The 21,524-nt window shown below is 33.1% G+C and overlaps 6 protein-coding genes and 6 pseudogenes across 12 annotated transcripts, besides 4 other annotated features; 3 read left to right on the top strand and 9 right to left on the bottom strand.

The window, feature by feature from the left end:
* Window positions 1-21,524: part of a mobile genetic element that runs on past both edges of the window.
* On the top strand, window positions 788-1,351 carry TVAGG3_0517240 (annotated as a pseudogene). Its single transcript has one exon. A coding segment is annotated over exon 1 (564 nt).
* Window positions 6,091-6,140: a mobile genetic element.
* Window positions 6,488-6,516: a mobile genetic element.
* Window positions 6,689-21,524: part of a mobile genetic element that runs on past the window's edge.
* TVAGG3_0517210 (uncharacterized protein) lies at window positions 6,825-7,145 on the bottom strand (the record flags this gene model as incomplete). The annotated part of the gene is made up of 1 exon (XM_001295583.1): window positions 6,825-7,145. The coding sequence occupies one exon, from the start codon at window positions 7,143-7,145 to the stop codon at window positions 6,825-6,827; it is 321 nt and encodes a 106-aa protein (XP_001295584.1).
* On the bottom strand, window positions 7,299-7,541 carry TVAGG3_0517200 (uncharacterized protein; the record flags this gene model as incomplete). The annotated part of the gene is made up of 1 exon (XM_001295582.1): window positions 7,299-7,541. One exon carries the CDS (start codon window positions 7,539-7,541, stop codon window positions 7,299-7,301), a length of 243 nt encoding a protein of 80 aa, XP_001295583.1.
* On the bottom strand, window positions 7,590-8,030 carry TVAGG3_0517190 (repellent protein 1 family; the record flags this gene model as incomplete). The annotated part of the gene is made up of 1 exon (XM_001295581.1): window positions 7,590-8,030. One exon carries the CDS (start codon window positions 8,028-8,030, stop codon window positions 7,590-7,592), a length of 441 nt encoding a protein of 146 aa, XP_001295582.1.
* Window positions 10,142-10,398, top strand: TVAGG3_0517180 (annotated as a pseudogene). Its single transcript has one exon. A coding segment is annotated over exon 1 (257 nt).
* On the top strand, window positions 10,423-11,278 carry TVAGG3_0517170 (annotated as a pseudogene). The gene has a single exon. A coding segment is annotated over exon 1 (856 nt).
* On the bottom strand, window positions 11,421-13,292 carry TVAGG3_0517160 (organellar and viral DNA polymerase type B; the record flags this gene model as incomplete). The annotated part of the gene is made up of 1 exon (XM_051237113.1): window positions 11,421-13,292. The coding sequence occupies one exon, from the start codon at window positions 13,290-13,292 to the stop codon at window positions 11,421-11,423; it is 1,872 nt and encodes a 623-aa protein (XP_051094937.1).
* On the bottom strand, window positions 14,078-15,268 carry TVAGG3_0517150 (annotated as a pseudogene). Its single transcript has one exon. A coding segment is annotated over exon 1 (1,191 nt).
* On the bottom strand, window positions 16,121-16,946 carry TVAGG3_0517140 (annotated as a pseudogene). The gene has a single exon. A coding segment is annotated over exon 1 (826 nt).
* TVAGG3_0517130 (organellar and viral DNA polymerase type B) lies at window positions 17,862-18,110 on the bottom strand (the record flags this gene model as incomplete). Its single annotated transcript, XM_051237112.1, has 1 exon — window positions 17,862-18,110. One exon carries the CDS (start codon window positions 18,108-18,110, stop codon window positions 17,862-17,864), a length of 249 nt encoding a protein of 82 aa, XP_051094936.1.
* Window positions 18,163-18,796, bottom strand: TVAGG3_0517120 (annotated as a pseudogene). Its single transcript has one exon. A coding segment is annotated over exon 1 (634 nt).
* Window positions 19,679-20,293, bottom strand: TVAGG3_0517110 (integrase core domain containing protein family; the record flags this gene model as incomplete). The annotated part of the gene is made up of 1 exon (XM_051237111.1): window positions 19,679-20,293. A coding segment is annotated over one exon (615 nt), but the record flags the coding sequence as incomplete, so codon positions are not given.

Here is a 21,524-nt window from a genome sequence, read left to right as displayed (position 1 = left end):
TTTTTGGTCAAAGCTTCCACGAGAGAAAAGATTTCTCATTCGCTAAGGATTCCAAAAATGAAAAAATCATTGATTTCGGCTGAGAAAAAAACAGCAAAACCCTTCTTCCACGGGAACAAAGAAATAAAGAAGAAATAAAGTAAATTTTTTATTTATTCCCGTGGAAGATAGAGCACTTTTATTACACTTTTTATTCACGACAAACAAGACAAACAAAGAAAATAAGAAAATACGGCGCTGTCGCGGTTCAAACCACAGACCCTGACCCCTCCATAACACCACCTTAGACCACTGTGCTACGTAGCCTGTCGACATAAGATTTTATAAATTGCATATTTGACGTAAATTTATTTCCATCTGGCTTCCCACCGCAGAAGATATTCATACGTGTTTGTAAGACATTCATTAAACTTCTTTTCTATTGCATCTAATCTTGCGTTATTTTTTTCAATAACTTGTCTGTATTCTTCATCATTGTTAACCAATTTTATCTACAAATTTTATTAGTGTTTGATTCACTTCGTTATGATAACGGTCATATTCTTTCAATACGTAAGTGAAGACAAAATGCGTCGTACCTTCAATCTTAAAGCTTAAAGAACTTTCAACACAGTTTTGAGGGTCTGTCAGTGCGTCAATGAGATAGTATTCGAAGTCAATCAATAATCTTTTTAAAGTCATTTCATACAGGATAAAATTTAATGTTGTGAAGAAATAGTGTTTATCTCAGAAAAATAACGCTAATTTTATTTTTATTTATTTTTTTATTTTGTATGTAAAGACAGTAATGACAACATCAGAGAACACAACAACAGTTATAGTCCATGAAGCTATAAATGAAGAATATGAGTACATACAGTATAACAAACAGTTACGTCTCATTCGTTCAGTCAAAGATGACATGTACCAAATGCAAAGTATAATGAATGCTCTTCGTTCTCAAAGCAAGCATATCATTGGTTTGAAAAACCAACAGACAAAAGAACTTTTAGAAGAATTTCCTCATATGATTGCTTCCCTCGGAAAACCGAGAGAAGAGATTCCGTACGAAAATCGCAAGAATTTGGCTCCTGGTTTGAAAGGTTATTATGTTCATAGACTTTTAGTAAATGCTGTAGCAATGTGGGCTTCACCTCGTTATGCTTGTTATATTTTCATGATGTTAGATGAACTATATAAAGCAGAACGTGGAGAGATGGAAAAGAAACTTCAAGCAAAAGATGAAGTCATTGAATCCAAAGACAAAAGCATACAGAAAAGAATACCGCGTTCAGTACCAAAAGGAAGGAAAAGAGTTATAGGTATATGATTTATACTGAAGAGTTGGAGAAAAGAAGAAGATAAAGATATGGTTATGTTGCATTTAGTCAGAAGAAACAACAAGAGTTTTTATGACTTAGCTAAAATATATAAATCTGACAGAAACTGGTTCTATCGTGAAAACTTACCGATTTCAATGACACCGAATGAGCAAATAAAGGAAATTGTCAAAAATACTCTTCCTCAAACACACTATGACATCAAAGGTTGCACAATACTTACATTCAAAGAAGACTTAACATTACTGAAGGAAAATATAACAGAATATTTCGATAACTTCAAAGAGGAAGAATAAAAAAATCTAAGCTAATTTATTTTTTATAAAATTTTATCTCATATGAAAGAACATGAATTTAGAATATTCAGAAACTCTTGACAGAAGAGGAGAACAAACAGCATGTAAAAGATTATGCAAAATTTCTGAAGACATACAAAGCATTTAAACAATATCTAAATGCTTCTAAAGATTATGCAAAATTTCTGAAGGTATATAAAGCTTATGAAAAAGCGTATGAAAAGTTTATACATTGGGGAATTGTTGTAAAATATCGATATGAAGACTAACCAAAAATATATTTTTGCTTAAATAGCTTCAGGGTCTATTTCTTCAACCATTTCACTTCCTTCGTCAATGTCAATAGAAGCTTCTTCAACCTTTGGTAAGAATTTCTGTAAACATCTTTGTTCGTTATTGTCTTCAGAGATGAAGGATAATATTTCACAGATGTTTCACCCTTCTTATATTCTTTCTGTTCGGAAAGATTTAAAGCAATACTGAAGAAGTCAATATTAGAGTTCTTATAACAGTATAATGAGTATCTTTGACATTCACGAAGAAACTCTTTTGTTTCAAAACTACTGCTAACTCTTGTGAAGTATAACGTTTGCGTCAATGACGATAGCTAATGGTCTGACTACTGACCAAACTTAGATTCTTTCACAAACTTCTTGTTAAAGATAACATAACATTTGAAGCATTATTGAACTCATTCTTGATGGCAGTAGCGAGAGCATTGTATGAAAAGAACTTGCAATTGCATGTGTTTCATTAAAATAAAAATATTAAATTATTTTGAAAAATAACTTAAAAAATCTAATCTAATTTTTTCAAAAAATATTTTTTTTATTTCCTACTAAAGATGTATCGGAAGTTGTTAAGTTAGAACACTCGGAAATAAAACAACTTCTTACGAAGCTAATATAGATGTTGCAAAGCATTACGCAACAAACAAAAAAGCACTCGCTGACTTCATTATTAAAGACTATAATGGTGCAATAAGTATGATAGAATTCATGAGTTCATAAAGCTGCAACGCGGCCGAGGACGAAGTCCATGCAAGAGCATTTCCTTTAAATGACGTTGCTATTGACTTATATCATAGACGTTCAGTACCTCATGAAGTAAGAAGAGAAATGTTTGACATAACAAATGCAAACGTTGGTGAAACAAGAAGAAGAACGACACACTGAAACAACAGAGAAGAGAGATGTTTAAGAGCGCTATAGAACAAGTTCGCAAAGCTAACGATGTCCTTCGTTCCATTGACGACAAACCAAAAGAAGGTGAGAGATGGTTAAAGAAAGATGAAGAGAATAGGAAGAGAAATGTGAAGTCAGGCAATAGACTCATTGACTTTAACATCGAAGCTTTAGATGAACCAAACAGAGACTACTTACACAAACATTTCGGTAAGGTTTTCATGAAACTCTTAGAGAAGATTAAATAAACTCCCAACAAAGATGGATGGTATGTTATAAACTTGGTGGAAAGTATGAATGTTCTACGTTAAATCTCAATAATATTGGAACATTACTACATCAGCTCTTGAAGGAGAACTTTATATCAGAGATAGAAGCAAATGCTGCAGGTATTGTTGAAATGCACTATGACTTCTTCTTGACAAACATAAAGAATCTTACCGAAATAAAGATGTATGATTTTAACAGAATATGAAGGCTTAACGATGTCAGATGTAAAGAAAGGAAACAAAAAAGAGACCATATAGAGATGAAAGCACACTGACAAATGACCAGAAAGCCATTTGAAGCTCTTAAGCAAACAGGAAACCAGCACTTATAGAAAGCTTTTGGAAAGATAATGGTGAAAGAAGTTTTATAAGAAGAGAAGCGGTCAGTTCTGGAAGTATCTTTGCACATTACCTATAAATCTTGAACGCTACAAATCTTCAATGAACTGAACAAAAGAACTGCAGCACTTATGACAGAAGACAATTGTTTCGTTTATGCTTGCATTCAGGCTGGAGTAGATGGAGAGACTATTGACCACATGAGAGAAATCATTCGTGTTAGAGACTTTCTCAAAGTAAAGTACAAGAAATTTCTGACGCAAGGTATAGCATTTAATGTTACCATTGTTACTTCAATGACTCAAGACATAATGAAATAAAGAGATACATACCAAAGAATGTGAAACTGTTAGAACTATTGACTTACTTCTTGTTGAAGACCATACATGCTAAATGAAAGATTACAATGACAACATATTCATTCGCAACTATATAGAAATTCTCAAAGCGTGTGGTGGAATGAAATTGAGAAACAGATGAAGATTTATACAAAGAGAGAGAAAAATATGTAGTTCGTTATGATAGAACAACACCGTTATGGGATGTTATGAAAACATTGTGGGAGTGCAAATATTTCGAACCTATTTTTATGGAGAACTTTCACATATACGACTGATTATATAAACAGAACCTTGCACCATTTAAAGATTTGACATATGCTCCAAAGTATTGTGTACAACTGAAGAAGAAAGCAGAGTCAAAAGAAGTAAATAAAAATAAGTGCAAGTTCATTCCTGAGCACGTTTTCTTTGCTGACTTTGAATGTAGACAGACGGCTTTCATAAAGCTTTTAACATATGTTACGACAGTGAAGATGATTCAGTGAGTGAAAGCATTTGGGGTCAGAACTGTGCAACAGAATTTTTGGAACGACTTCCTGACAAAGAGTTTAATTATTTCCATAACCTCAGTTATGATATAAACTTCATCTTAAGACACATGACAGAAGTGAAAGGAATCCCATCATTAAAGGTTCACGAACAATGCAAATAACTGGCTTATATAAAGGAAGGGCAATTATTATAAAAGACTCTTACAGTGTTTAAATAAGAAGCTTAAACTATTTCCTGCTATGTTTAACTTACAAACAGGACGAAAGAAGTATTTCCATACAACTACTAACAGCAGTGTTTTGTTAGCAATGACAAGAACTGGTGTCATTTCTGAAGCATGTAAGTTTGTAAAAGATATTGATACGTTCATGAAAAACATAGATTCCATCAAAGGTTGCAGAATAGATGAGAACCACTTCGACTTAGAAAGTATAGCACATTTTATTGCAAAAAGATGTAAGAATTTTAAGAGAAGGTTTTGTTAAGTTCCGCAATGACATTTGAAAGAATTTGATTTAAACGTTTTGACTACGTTAGTATTTGTTCAATTGCTAACAAATTGTTTGAGAACAGAGTGTACTTCCCGAATGGAATTTATATGACCTCTCAAATAAACCAAGAGAATTTATTTCACGCTGTATTCAAGGTGGAAGATGTATGCTGTCAGATAACATGAAACAAAAAGAGTAAAGAGAAACTCATTGCTGATTTCGACGCTGTTTATTATATCAGCTATAGCAAGACTTTATACTTTAGAAGGTATACCGAAAGTATTGAAGAAAGAAATGTTAAGCACAGAGTATTCATGAGACATTTATTCGATGACGACCAAAAGGAACCATTGGTGAAAAGTTTATGTCCGGCTTCTTTGTTCATTAAGATAACAGAGATTGGAATACATAGACACTTCCTTTAATAGTTTGTGACCCTGAACTAAATCCAGATTAAGTTCCCAGAAGTTCAAACTTGCTGTTTAATGTATGTTGACCATATAAATTACAAGACCTCATAAAATATCAGGTGTCAAATGTGAAGTGTTGCAAGGATACTATTACATGGAAACAGAGATATTAGAATAAGATGAAGTAAAGAAGTTGTTTGAGTTAAGGTTAAAGTATAAGAAAGAAGGAAATCCTTTGCAAGAAAATATAAAGCTCATTCTGAACAGTATTATGGCAAAACTATTCTATCTCTATTTGAGTCAAAATAACCATAGTAAATGACTGTCATAAGACGAAATGGTGGAAGTGAGGTGAAGTCGAAAGTGACATATATTTGGCCGGCTAAATTCCCCTTTAGTTTACATGTCAAAATTACAATAATTAATTATTTTGCTTAGCAATTAGCTATGTATTAAAAAAAATTATTACTATTCAATTTTTACATTCAAATATTAAACAATTCAAATTTAATAAAAGATATTACAATAAATAAAAAAAATGATTAAAATGTCCCTGAAATTTTCTGAAAGCTATCTCGTGTTTAGGTCTCAATTTTTTTTAGAAATAGAAAAAGATTGGATTTAACTTTCAACATTATATATAGTTTTGTATATGGAAGCCTTTAAATACAAGTTAATGATATGGAGTTGTATTGCGAGAAGAGGGAATCAAAGAAATTGACGAAGTTCCGAATTTTATTCAACAATTCTTAATCAATTAACAAAAACTATACCGAAACTTATCTTACCATCCAAATCAAATCAATTACATACGGAATAAACATTTAATCTTTTACATTAAATTATATTCTATACGTTATTTAATTTTTTTTACGTCTAAGTTGAATAGGATAATAGCCGAAGATATAAAGTAACTATAGTTTACAAGCTAAGGAACAAATCAGCATTGAAACTAAAAAATGCTGAAATATTATAATAAATTGAAGAAATACTGTGATAGAATACCTAGTTATACTAGATACTATTATAATATGAATTCATTTGTATTGAATATCGATAATAAAAAATCGATGAAATATTAAAATGAGAATAAATTAATAATGAGATTATAAATTAGAATTATTTCTCTTTTATTTAAAATAAAAACTGAGTTCTATTTAAATTCGATAAAGAAGTACGAAAAAGTTGTATTATACGTATGATGTTGCCCGATGTTTGGTAACACTATTGTAGAATATAAGCATATATGATAGAAAAGCAATATGCTTAATATCGAGTAATTCTAATTTTTTACGAAATTATTCAAATACGTTATTTTTTAGTTTCAATGCTGATTTGTTCCTTAGCTTGTAAACTATAGTTACTTTATATCTTCGGCTATTATCCTATTCAACTTAGACGTAAAAAAATTAAATAACGTATAAATATAATTTTAATGGTAAAAGATTAAATGTTTATTCCGTATGTAATGTGATTTGATTTAGTTAGTATGGCTAAGTCGTGTACTGAGGCACTGCGCGCCTCCGTACACCACTTAACCTTAAATATTTACAAAACCGTTAACGTATATTTTACAACACAAACGACAACACTAACTTAACATTAAATATTTACAAAGCCGCCAACCACTTCACTTCACTAACGTTTTCACAAACAACTTCACTAATGTAAAAATAAACGTTCTCACTTACAAAAGTATTGCAACTCCTCCCATTGCTGTGCTTTATATAACAGCTCATAATCTTCTGACTCACTTTCTTCTTCATATAGGTCAAAATCACTGTCAAAATAAATGTTAGTAAGTTTTGACAAAGCTAATGAAACACGTTTACCGTTTGTATCGTATGCTTGTATAAACTTTCCATTCTTCATTCCTTCATAAACGCTCAAACTAACTTTACCCTTTCTCCCTCGTATCTGATAGAATGTATTTTCACGAGGAACGAAGAACAAGTTCTTGAACTCATGACCGTTGTAGTTTGTTATCTCAATAGTTTTCGTCATTTATATAAAAATAAACTTAAAAATAAACTTAAAAATTAATGATATCACCACCCTCACACGTATGAAAACATAGCACAAAAATAATGTTTATGTTAGAATGTTAGATCTAACACGTTTTCTAACCTCTTTTCTAACCCTGTTGAATTCATTGCTTTATTCCTCACTGTCGTCTGCTTTCTCCAACTCTTCTAACTTCTTCTTAAGTTCAGCAATGTTGTCCTCATGAAGTTTAATCTTTCTCAAAATTCCTTCTTTATCTAATGGTTGCTTTATCTTTCTAAACTGAACTCTACCATCCTTCATAGTATGAATGTAAAAACCTTCTGGAATAGTTCCTGATTTAATGTATTCTACCAAAAACTTTTGTTTCATTGCTTCAGTGACTTTATTTGTCATTTCAATCAAATAAAAATTTTAATATTAAATAAAAATAACGTTATTTTTTCAGTAAGGAAACGCAGGAGTTTTACGATTTATTTGTGGTGTAGGTTCTGGTTTAAATGTTGGAGTCGGTTTTGGAGTTGACTTTTGAACAGGAGTTTGTACTTTCATAGGTTCAGGAGTCATTGAAGGTGTTGTTTGTGAAGGTGTCAGAGTTTGTTTAACTTCAGCTACTTCAGTATTATTTACAACATTTGCTTTATTTCTTTTCAACATCATAACTGCTCCTGCTGTAGCTAGCAAACCTAGTGGGAGACCATATTTTATATAAGGACTTGACCAAATGCTATTTTTGACAGGAGCTGGTGGAACACCTAACCTTGGTGAGACTGCTCTTTGCCATTGTGCAGCTCGTAAGAAATATTCAATAGGTGCTCCATAATCGTTTGGTAAAGTTTGTTTCATAGATGGTGAAGGTTCACGAGAGCTTGATGAAGAACTCATTTATAAGCTTTAAAAATAAACGTTCATCCTTTATTCCTCACTGTCGTCCGTAGCTAAGTTATAGTCATCTAATCTTATTATTGGGATTCCATTAGCACGCACCTGAATGGCAAAGCAACAATCCCTCATAAATCCAATAAGTGGCTTTGGTACGTTTTCAGTTGCTAGTTCAATAGGTCCTTTAACAGACAATTTGTATGTTATTGAGCAGTAGATGTTTGACCTTGCTGGAAGCAAAAGTCCACTTCAGTTGGAAAACCACATAAGAAATGTGTGTTGTCATAGCTATCCCATTTATGTTCCACACTACCATCATCCACCAATGACCTCATAACATCTTCATTAAATCCAATCATATCATTGTTTGTATTGCAGGCGTTCGCAACCATTTCATAAAATACAGGTCCATATGATTTTTCAGGTTCTGCAGGCATATTTCCATAAGCTCCCATGGAAAGCTGAAGATATTTAAACTTAGGGTTCTCAAAATTAACATAATAGTTGTCTTTCTTTCTAAATAGTGCCCAAATACTTTTAACATTAATAGGCGTATAAGCTGCTGTAAATGTTGCACTTGAACTATCTGTATTCTTTGAGAATGAACCGTCCATAGGAATCCAATCCATAACTTTAACAGGGAAAACATAAAGCCTCGTTTGTATAATGTTCTACAAGTTCTGTATAAATGTTAGGGTCTAAAGAGAATGACTTTGGATGAATGAAACATTCATTAAAATCCATCTTTGTTCGAAATAGTTGCTGGTTTACAGTTGTAATAGTAACTGTTCCACTAGCTTCTACTGCCTTCGTTATCATAGTGAATGGTTCATTCCATGGAACAAATTTATTTGTCGGTGGATTTGAATCTGAAGCAAATGCAACTTTAAGAGTTGGATTGAAAGCAATGATATCATTTACAGATATAGATGTGCATTGTAAGGCGTCGCTACTGAACTTTACTTTAAGCTGAATGTTTCCTGCAAAAGCTGGAATAAATCGAATAGCTTCTAATGGAAGGAATCTTCTAACAGGAATTCTTAAACGAAGCTTAAAATCAAATGATTTTCCTGCTGTAATTGGACCACTAACAATTTGTCCTGTTCTGCATGTTCCCGAATGACTCCATACATCTTCATGTCGAGTCTTTGAGAAAACATCTACTTTCTTTATTTGTTCGGTAGTTTGTGAGTTTGAAGTTATATATGCTTCTTCTCTTGCGTTGTCTTGAGAATATACGATACGACCATTTGCAAGGATTTGATATCCAGCAACTGCATAGAAAGCGTCATCGAAACCAATCCAAAATCCTGGTGGGTTTGTTTTATTGGAACCTGAACCAATTTCTTTATCTACAATAAATTGACCTTCCATTTTATACTTAATGAATGTATTGTAAAGGTCCAACATATTTTCACCAGGAGGTGAGAGATTGAATGTTACCCATGTGTTATCTTTAGCAGTTCCAGGTTGTGATGGAATCTTTGCGTCAGAATATTTTCTATTAGTGTCACCAATTTGAACTGCATTGTCTATGATATCGAAATATGAGCGAATCTGATGAATATGCTCTGCTGGAGTAATTCGTTTAACTGTTCGTTCTCATGTATTTACTTCGGATAAAAATATCTATTTACTTCATTATTCTCACTCTTCTTCTTGGCATTCGTGGTGGAAGTTGTTTCTTGACATTTTCAATGAACTGTGCATTCTCTTTTGTCTCAACTTCTTTCACTGGCGGGTCAGGGTTCTTTGACTCGGTTTGCTTTTCAATGAAATTCACGAACTTTGCAATAAGCTCTTGGTTCGTTATTGAAAGTACATCTGGCTTCTTTCTTCTTGTCTTTTGGTGGCTCAGTTTGAATAGAAGGCTTAACATGGGCTTCGTGGACTTCACCCTTGCCATGCACCTTAATGTTGTCGCTTTCTGCATTCGCTAATGGAACCTTCTTTTTCTTACGTATATTTTACCATCTTTACTCTGACTTACGTAATAGAAAGGATGTTGTATTCCTCTTGCGTCATTTAATATAATAGACTCTCGCTCTGATTTTGACAAGCTCATTTTACATCGGTTAAAGTTTTAATTTTGTTTTTTATCTGCAGTCAAATGACTCAGACAAGCCCTACGGACAAGACCCAAGGAGTCATAGATGTTGAAGCATTGAAGAAAGAAATTCGTGAGCAAATTTTATCCGAACTGAAGGAACAAAAACAAGAACAAAAGCCAGAGAGACCAAAGAGAAAACTTAGTGAAAAACAACTTGCTGCATTAGCTGCTGGAAGACAAAAGAACCCACGTTTGCTGGCGAAAAAAGCTAGAGAAGAAGCTGAAGCAAAAGCTAAAGAAGCTGAAGCAAAGAAAGAGTAAATGGTTTATTTTTATCCGAATTAAATGTATAGACAAATACCTTTAACTGTTGCGTTCAGTAGTGAAAACCCTGACGTCAAAATAAAGGGAACAGAGTAACGTTTAAGTTCCAACAGACTGGATTGTGAACATAAATGAAGAGAAGTACATTGGCATAACATCTATGTATATAACACGTGCATTTAGGAAAGTTGACTTTATACTTCAAGTCGAGATAGAAAATGACGAACAGTCTTTAAGCGCCCAAAACATTCACATATACAAATACTTTAAAGACGATACAACATTGTTGCAATGTATGATTTCATTTAATGAAATGTTCGAGAAAAAGTTCAACATTGAAGTACAAACTTTACAGCCTTTACGTGAGTTTCTTGCACAACTGAAAGAAGAAGGTAGTCAGCCACAACTTATAGACTTTCATTATGAATTTAATGAAAATGAAGATGGAACACATGACTGTCAGTTTGTTATATATTCACCATTCAATGAAGTAGCTAAAGAGAAAGAAAATCCATTACGTATAAGATTTCAAATCTCTGAACCCAATGAAGACTTCAAGAATGTTTTCAATTATGATGCAATGCTTCCGAGGAAAAATGAATTTTCAAAGATTGTAACACCTGGCATTTGGGATAGAAAGCAAGCTATATTATATTCAAACTTAAGTAAGGGAGTTGAAAATGAGTTCATTGGTCATACAAGAACTTCACCACTTCCTAACCCTAAATACTATAAATTAACTGGCTTCAATCGTGAATTTTGGATAGACATGTTCTCCACTCATGACCATAACTGCCCAGTGTTCTTACCTCCAGACCATAAGGACTGTCTCTACATTGAAGCACAACTCTTAAACTCTACAATTGCTGTATTGTAAATGACCTCATGGGCTTCGCCCTTGCCGTTAGCGGCTTATTTTTATCACGAATGACCTCATTGCTGACAAAAATAAATGACCTCATTGCTGACCTCATTCATGACCTCATTCATGACCTCATTGCTGACAAAAATAAATGACCTCAGAACTTCAACTTACGAATAAAGCTTGTTTTAGTCGTTATTGAGAAGTTAAACTTCTCTTCAAAGCAAGGTTGACATGACTTACATAAGTCAAATCCAATCTCTTGACCGTCATAAAGTGCTTTATAAAGTTTCATGACACTGAACTCAGAGTCTTTGTCATATGTTCCAACAGGTATGTGAATGTTCTTATCTTCATTGTAATAGCATTGTATAGCTTCAGGAAACATTTCATTTGCTGTTAAAGCAAGAACGTCTTGTTTTACACCTTTACAACGTGCATGGAATGCAACTTCATTTAAATCGTTCGTGAGTAAGTCTATGTAAGTCTTCTTTCCACAAAATATTGACTTGTATGCTAAACTTTGTTTTCCAGGTGTTATTTCTGCAAAGTCAGAATGAAATTGACCAAGGTTCTTTCCTATAAGTTCGCAACCGTATCTCTTCTTAAACTCTGCTGCAAGCTTTGGTATGTCTTCATTGAAAATATGCATGCTATCACAGTCCTGGTAGAAGATTTGAAGTCCCATATCTTCAGCAGTACAGAATACTTCACACATTACTCTCTTCGACATAGATAGAATGTTAACACCAAGTGGACAGAAGTTAAAGTGTCTGCAAATGCTTTTCGTTAGCTTGAAAATAGTTTTATCTGAACCATCCAAACCTTCGAACTTCACTATATGGTTGTAGTTTCTGATGGCATATCTTATAGCATCTTTGTCATCTACTATGGTTATTTTTGACTCAATAGGAGATAGAATAGTTTTGCCATAAATGCTGTTCAGAATGAGCTTTATATTTTCTTGCAAAGGATTTCCTTCTTTCTTATACTTTAACCTTAACTCAAACAACTTCTTTACTTCATCTCTTATTCTAATATCTCTGTTTCCATCGTAATAGTATCCTTGCAACACTTCACATTTGACACCTTGATATTTTATGAGGTCTTGTAATGTTATATGGTCAACATACATGAGACAGCAAGTGTTTGAACTTCTGGGAACGTTAAGTTCTGGATTTAGTTCAGGGTCACAAACTATTAAAGGAAAGTGTCTATGTATGCCAATCTCTGTTATCTTAATGAGAACAAAGAAGCCGGACATAAACTTTTCACCAATGGGTTCCTTTTGGTCGTCATCGAATAAATGTCTCATGAGATACTCTGTGCTTAACATCTCATCCTTCAATACTTTTGGAATTCCTTCTAAAGTATAAAGTCTTGCTATAGCTGATGGATATAATGAAACAGCGTCGAAGTCAGCAATGAGTTTCTTTTCGCTCTTTTGTTTCATGTTATCTGACAGCATACATCTTCCACCTTGAATACATCTCGAAATAAATTCTCTTGGTTTATTTGAGAGGTCATAAAGATTTCCATTCGGGAAGTACACTCTGTTCTCAAATAATTTGTTAGCAATAGAACAAATACTAACGTAGTCATAAACGTTTAAATCAAACTCTTTCAATAAGTCATTGCGGAACTTTACAAAACCTTCTCTTAAAATTCTTACATCTTGTTTGCAATAAAATGTGCTATATTTTTCTAAGTCGAAGTGGTTCTCATCTATTCTGCAACCTTTGATGGAATCTATGTTTTTCATGAATGTATCTGCATCCCGGATAAACTTACATGCTTCAGAAATGACACCAGTTCTGTTGTCATTTGCTAACAAAGTACTGCTGTAGTAGTTGTATGGAAATACTTCTTTCGGTCCTGTTTGTAAGTTAAACATAGCAGGAAATAGTTTAAGCTTCTTATTTATAACACTGTAAGAGTCTTTTATAATAATTGCCCTTCCTTTATATAAGCCAGTTATTTGCATTGTTCGTGAACCTTTAATGATGGGAGTTCCTTTCACTTCTGTCATGTGTCTTAAGATGAAGTTTATGTCATAGCTGAGGTTATGGAAATATATTAAACTCTTGTCAGGAAGTCGCTCCAAAAATTCTGTTGCACAGTTTTGACCCCATATGCTTTCACTCACTGAATCATCTTCACTGTCATAACAGATGTTAAAAGCTTTATGAAAGCCATCGGTACTACACTCAAAGTCAGCAAAGAAAACATGCTCAGGAATGAACTTGCACTTATTTTTATTTACTTCTTTTGACTCTGCTTTCTTCTTCAGTTGTACACAATACTTTGGAGCATATGTCAAATCTTTAAATGGTGCAAGGTTCTGTTTATATAAGTCAGTCGTATATGTGAAAAGTTCTCCATAAGAAATAGGTTCGAAATATTTGCACTCCCACAATGTTTTCATAACATCCCATAACGGTGTTGTTCTATCATAACGAACTACATATTTGTTCTCTCTCTTTGTATAAATCTTCATCTGTTTCTCAATGTTCATTCCACCACACGCTTTGAGAATTTCTATATAGTTGCGAATGAAATATGTTGTCATTGGTAATCTTTCATTTAGCATGTAGTGGTCTTCAACAAGAAGTAAGTCAATAGTTCTAACAGTTTCACATTCTTTTGGTATATATCTCTTTATTTCATTATGTCTTGAGTCATTGAAGTAACCAATGGTAACATTAAATGCTATACCTGTTGAATCGGAAATTTCTTGTACTTTACTTTGAGGAAAGTCTCTAACACGAATGACTTCTCTCATGTGGTCAATAGTTTCTTCATTTACTCCAGCCTGAATGCAAGCATAAACGAAACAATTGTCTTCTGTCATAAGTGTGCAGTTCTTTTGTTCAGTTCATTGAAGATTTGGTAGCGTTCAAGATTTATAGGTAATGTGCAAAGATACTTCCAGAACTGACCGCTTCTCTTCTTATAAAACTTCTTTTCACCATTATCTTTCCAAAAGCTTTCTATAAGTGCTGGGTTTCCTGTTTGCTTAAGAGCTTCCAAAATGGCTTTCTGGTCATTTGTCAGTGTGCTTTCATCTCTATATGGTCTCTTTTTTGGTTTGCCTTTCTTTACATCTGACATCGTTAAGCCTTCATATTCTGTTAAATCATACATCTTTATTTCAGTAAGATTCTTTATGTTTGTCAAGAAGAAGTCATAGTGCATTTCAACAATACCTGCAGCATTTGCTTCTATCTCTGATATAAAGTTCTCCTTCAAGAGCTGATGTAGTAATGTTCCAATATTATTGAGGTTTAACGTAGAACATTCATACTTTCCACCAAGTTTATAACATACCATCCATCTTTGTTGGGAGTTTATTTTAATCTTCTTTAAGAGTCTCATGAAAACCTTACCGAAATGTTTGTGTAAGTAGTCTCTGTTTGGTTCATCTAAAGCTTCGATGTTAAAGTCAATGAGTCTATTGCCTGACTTCACATTTCTCTTCCTATTCTCTTCATCTTTCTTTAACCATCTCTCACCTTCTTTTGGTTTGTCGTCAATGGAACGAATGACATCGTTAGCTTTGCGAACTTGTTCTATAGCGCTCTTAAACATCTCTCTTCTCTGTTGTTTCAGTGTGTCGTCTCTTCTTCTTGTTTCACCAACGTTTGAGTTCGTAAGTTCAAACATCTCTTGACGAACATCATGAGAAAGAGCTTTACGAGTATGACCAACGTTCGCATTTGTTATGTCAAACATTTCTCTTCTTACTTCATGAGGTACTGAACGTCTATGATATAAGTCAATAGCAACGTCATTTAAAGGAAATGTTCTTGCATGGACTTCGTCCTCGCCGCGTTGCGACTTTATGAACTCATGAATTCTATCATAACTTATTGCACCATTATAGTCATTGAGGATGTCAGCGAGTGCTTTTTTGTTTGTTGCGTAATGCTTTGCAACATCTATGTTAGCTTCTGTTAGAAGTTGTTTTATTTCCGAGTGTTCTAACTTAGACAACTTCCGATACATCTTTAGTAGGAAATAAAAAAAATATTTTTTGAAAAAATTAGATTAGATTTTTTAAGTTATTTTTCAAAATAATTTAATATTTTTATTTTAATGAAACACATGCAAGATTGCAAGTTCTTTTCATACAATGCTCTCGCTACTGCCATCAAGAATGAGTTCAATAATGCTTCAAATGTTAATGTTATCTTTAACAAGAAGTTTGTGAAAGAATCTAAGTTTGGTCAGTATGTCAGACCATTAGCTATTGTCATTGACCGCAAACGTTATACTTCACAAGAGTTAGCAGTAGTTTTGAAACAAAAGAGTTTCTTCGTGAATGTCAAAGATACTCATTATACTGTCATAAAGAACTCTAACATTGACTTCTTCAGTATTGTTTTAAATCTTTCCGAACAGAAAGAATATAAGAAAGGTGAAACAAATGTGAAATATTATCCTTCATCTCTGAAGACAATAACGAACAAAGATGTTATACAGAAGCTCCTACCAAAGGTTGAAGAAGCTTCAATTGACATTGACGAAGGAAGTGAAATGGTTGAAGAAATAGACCCTGAAGTTATTTAAGCAAAAATATATTTTTGGTTAGTATTCATATGGATATTTTACAACAATTCCCCAATGTATAAACTTTTCATACGCTTTTTCATAAGCTTTATATACCTTCAGAAATTTTGTATAATCTTTAGAAGCATTTAGATATTGTTTAAATGCTTTGTATGTCTTCAGAAATTTTGCATAATCTTTTACATGTTGTTCGTTCTCTTCTTCTGTCATGAGTTCCGAATATTCTAAATTCATGTTCTTTCATATGAGATAAAATTTTATAAAAAAATAAAATTAGCTTAGATTTTTTCATTCTTCCTCTTTGAAGTTATCGAAATATTCTGTTATTTTTTCCTTCAGTAATGGTAAGTCTTCTTTGAATGTAAGTATTGTGCAACCTTTGATGTCATAGTGTGTTTGAGGAAGAGTACTTTTGACAATTTCCTTTATTTTCATTCGGTGTCATTGAAATCGGTAAGTTTTCACGATAGAACCAGTTTCTGTCAGATTTGTAAATCTTAGCAAGGTCGTAAAAGCTTTTGTTGTTTCTTCTGACTAAATGCAACATAACCATATCTCTGTCTTCTTCTTTCTCCAACTCTTCAGTATATATCATATACTTATAACTCTTTTCCTTTCCTTTTGGTACTGAACGCGGTATTCTTTTCTGTATGCTTTTGTCTTTGGATTCAATGACTTCATCTTTTGCTTGAAGTTTCTTTTCCATCTCTCCACGTTCTGCTTTATATAGTTCATCTAACATCATGAAAATATAACAAGCATAACGAGGTGAAGCCCACATTGCTACAGCATTTACTAAAAGTCTATGAACATAATAACCTTTCAAACCAGGAGCCAAATTCTTGCGATTTTCGTACGGAATCTCTTCTCTCGGTTTTCCGAGGGAAGCAATCATATGAGGAAATTCTTCTAAAAGTTCTTTTGCCTGTTGGTTTTCAAACCAATGATATGCTTGCTTTGTAGAAAGAAGAGCATTCAAAATACTTTGCATTTGGTACATGTCATCTTTGACCGAACGAATGAGACGTAACTGTTTGTTATATTGTATGTACTCGTATTCTTCATTTATGGCTTCATGGACTATAACTGTTGTTGTGTTCTCTGATGTTGACATTACTGTCTTTACATACAAAATAAAAAAATAAATAAAAATAAAATTAGCGTTATTTTCTGACTTTCACAAAAGACCAAAAATAAACGCTTTACATGTATTTTTCAGCAACTTCGTCAAATAATTTTATAGCTTTATCTATCTCATCTACTTCAAACGTTTCTTTACCTTTCATGGAGCACCATACATTTTCTCAAACTTTTCAAGTAGTTCTGTTTCTGCAGCTCTCATATCATTAACGAACACAACCTTGACTCTATTGACTGTAGAGTCATATCTTTGAGTTATATTATATGTTCTTCCTATCTTATATCTCTTTGTATTGAAGTCCTTCGGTTTCTGAACGATGTAAAGTAAGCCTTCACTGCAACGTTCCGTATCGAATGAACCATATGTTATGAAGTTATATCCAACAACTGGGTCAATCCATAACAAAACTATTGGTATAAGACTTTTGTCAATGAGATATGCTGTAGTTCCATAGAATCTTACTGATATCATAAGCTCAGGATTTCTTGTCAAAATTTTCTGAGTTGAAGCATTTCTAACCCAATGGTTTGTTTTCTTTTCAGATGGAGATATAATGTCTGACAAAGAATATTTGTTGTATTTCTTTGAGTATCTTACGTTTAAATCACCTATTCTAACCACTTTGGTGTCATTGTCTATCTTTCTAACTGTTTCAAACTCAATGTTTGTCATTACTGTCTTTACATACAAAATAAAATTTTTTCTTAGAAAAAATAAAGTTTATGTTAGCATGTTAGATCTAACACGTTTTCTAACCACTTTTCTAACATGGTCCAAAACACACAAAACTCATGAATTCTCGTGAATTTCCTTAAGATAGAAAAAATAATGTTTATGTTAGCATGTTAGATCTAACACGTTTTCTAACCTCTTTTCTAACATAACTATTTACAAGCGTTTTACATGGTATATGTTGCGATGGTTCATGACTTTAAACAGTTTTGTAGCTTCTATTTCTTCTTTTAGTACATCGAATGTTTTAACTATGCCGAAAGTTTCTTTATACTTCTTCTTGACGTCAGATAATAGGAAATCGTCAGCAGTTGGATAGTTTTTGTTCAGAAATGCTAACATGTCCATTTTATCTTCTGCTGGCTTTTCTGCTTCTTTCTTTAAGTCTGCATAGTCGTTTCTCATTCTTTCTATCTCTTTGACTGAGTAGTTATATTTCCTCATTGCTGCTTTACATTTTGAACATTGCGGGTTCATTTTTGCGTTATACATTGAAATAAAACCAGCTAAAACAACTAAGGCGTCAATTGCTCTCTTCATCTCAAACATAGCGGGTCTTATTTGTTTTTCCATACTTTGCCTCTTCTATCTTTATCTCTTATTTCCCAAACACATTCTGCAACTAACGAAACAAAGTTGTCGTAGGTCTTAAATTCTTCAGATTTATATATGTCAGAAACATTCTTATATACCATATCGCAATCTTTGTCCATAACCTTATGGTTGCAATGAAAACCAAGGAATTCATAATTTAACCTTTCGTATGAACTTCTTTATTTCTACTGAGTCAGTTGGTTTCACTTCAATTTCGTCGAATTCAGGAATAGTGAGTTTTGTTGTTGGATTTCAGGTAGTTTAGGCAAATGGTCAATAATGTCCTGCATTTCATAAAGATATTCTTCATTTGTTTCATCTTTCGCACTACAGTCTAAATTACTTGTTAAAAGTTCTTGCTTTATCTTCTGGATTTTTTTCGAAGTATATGAAGAAGGAATGAAGTTTTTCATCTCTACCAACATTGACGTAGGATTCATGACTAACGAGTTTGGTGCTGTTGTTTGAATTGTTGTTGTGCCGATTGTTGAAATCATATCTTTTATACAAAATAAAAAAATAAATAAAAATAAAACTAACTTTATTTTTCTTTCATAAGGAAATGTCAAAAATTCATGATTTTCGAGAGTTTTAGACCATGTTAGAAATGAGGTTAGAAAACGTGTTAGATCTAACATTCTAACATAAACATTATTTTTTATTTTTTCTATCTTAAGGAAATGTCAAAAATTCATGATTTTCGAGAGTTTTAGACCATGTTAGAAAAGTGGTTAGAAAACGTGTTAGATCTAACATTCTAACATAAACATTATTTTTTATTTTTTCTATCTTAAGGAAATTCATGAGAATTCATGAGTTTTTGACGAAGTGCAAAAGTTCACTTCGTGTCATAATGCAAAAAAATAATGCTGAAAACACACAAAATTCATGAGTTTTTGACGAAGTGCAAAAGTTCACTTCGTGTCATAATGCAAAAAAATAATGCTGAAAACACACAAAATTCATGAGTTTTTGACGAAGTGCAAAAGTTCACTTCGTCAAAAAATCCCTGAAATCAAGAATTAATCCCGTCAAATACATAAAAATGAGGTTAGAAATGAGGTTAGAAAACGTGTTAGATCTAACATGCTAACATAAACATTATTTTTTGTTCATTTATGTTAAAATAAATGGTACCATTAATAATACATGACTGTTCTCGTTCATGTCTGATTTACATCCAACGAAAAAGTTTAGAAGAATTTTCTTATTCTTTCTGGCATATTTTTGTCTTTCCAGTACTCCCGCTCTAATGGTCCCAGATGTGTTGGCTTCGACTCTCTCAAGTTCTTAGATGGTATAACATCTTCAACGCCTCCTTCATATCTTACTTTATAAGTGTCATCGTTTATGTTATAGCCAAGTATTTCAATAACCACTCCTCGCTTTGCTTCGTCAATGGTTTCAGCAAGTTTGTCATTACTACTTTCAACTAATTTATGACGAGGATAAAACGCAATAGAGTCGTTGGCAGCTTTTATAAGATATCCATTACCTTGCGTAGAGTCTACTATATAATAATTTCGACTTAACCTTAAACGTTTCTTTGTCAACGGTTTGTCGTCAAGAACTACACGAACTTTTGTACCAGGAATGAGGGTAAATTGTGTTGAATTTCTGATATTTTGTGTTTGGCTTCGTTTCTTTTGTATATACTTTTCTTCTTGTTGTTGTGTCATTGAATTTGGTGTATGTCCTGTTGTAGAATGTGTTGAGGAATTATATACTTCGAGAAAATGTTTCATTGTTTCTTCGGTAAAGTCTCGCTCTTGATTTAAATCTCTGAGCGTTCTTATGAAGCGGTTTATGATGCCGAGTATGTTATGGTTATGGTCTTCAGTAGTGTAGTGAGTTATGTTATGCTTAATGAGAAAATCTGTGATTTCATTGCTGAGGTATGCACTGTCTTGGTCTGATGTTAAAGTACTTGGGCTATGTTCTGCCACGAACTTTTGTAAAACTCTTAACACTTCACGAGTTCCTTTATTTTTCATTGGATATGCATATGCTTTACGAGTGTTAACATTAATGAAGATGAGGAATGGTTTATGTCCTCCTTTTCTGCTTTGAATGAGAGTGTCAAATTGGTATGCGTCAGGAGCGTTGGAGTAAATTGGTAAAAAGTAGTCGTAAGGGTTTATTTTTGTTTGATGTACAACATTTTTGTCAAAGAACCTTTTCACTTCAGCTCTGTTAGTAAATCCCCAACTCTTTGCAGCTTCATTGAATTTCTTAAATGACCTCCATGGATGTTGTTCGAATACTTCTTTCAAGCTCATTTATGTAAAGTTAAAGATTTTATTCAAGACGGTAAGCCAGCAAAGCAGGCTCAAGCGCGTTCATTGAACGCGCGGTACCATGCAAATACAGTCACAAATGGTGGCATGTAATCTGCACCCGAGCCTGTTGGATTTGTTGTGAAAGTATGTGAATGATTTCCTGCGGTTCCACAGAAAATACCTGCGCTTGAATCTACTGGGTCACTTGAAATATCATATCTATTCATTCCCTGTCTATCCGAACCTGCTGCAAGATTTGTATAACCTCTTTTTGTTATTGAATGTGAATGACTACCTGTTGTGTTTGTAGTTCCTGTATGAGTGTGCGGTGGAAGGTTTGCTTCAAATTTTCTTCGAACCTCCTGTTTGCTTTGAAGAGTTAGCACAGTATAAGAATTTGTCTACAATCTGCTGCCATGTACCAAAACCTAAAACTGTTGCTGGATTTGTTGAGTTCATTGACGTATAAATAGAGCCTATAGGATATAATGTTTCAAGAATCTGAGTCTTTAATGTTTGAAGCTCTGTTTTGTCTGCTTTCTTGTCATATAAATCTTGAGCAGTGAATTTAATATTATATTCATCCTTCATGACATAAACATCTTTACATCTAATGTTTCTCATCGTCGTTATGTCGTCATCCGATGTTAAACCTTGTGGAAAGTTAGGAGGTTTACAATATAATGCATCCCCACCAGTTTCTTCAACCGTTCCTTCAATACTTTCTATAGCAACAGTAGTGAAATTTATGTGTATGTTTTTGTCGCTTTCTTGTCTAACATTGATGGTAGTTCATATGTTTCAAAGTTTCTGGCATGACCTTCAATGTTCATACATTTACTATTTAAGGAGTTTAGTGTATCTTTTACGCTTGTACTTGGATTCTCTAAAGGTGCACTTGAACCAAGGGTATAGTTCAATATTATGTCGTCTGCTCTAACAGTAG

The sequence above is a fragment of the Trichomonas vaginalis genome, chromosome II, assembly GCF_026262505.1.
Source record: "Trichomonas vaginalis G3 chromosome II, whole genome shotgun sequence".
Lineage (NCBI taxonomy): Eukaryota > Parabasalia > Trichomonadida > Trichomonadidae > Trichomonas > Trichomonas vaginalis.
The sequence above is the reverse complement of the archived record's forward strand: the minus strand, read 5'-3'. Positions and strand labels throughout refer to the sequence as shown.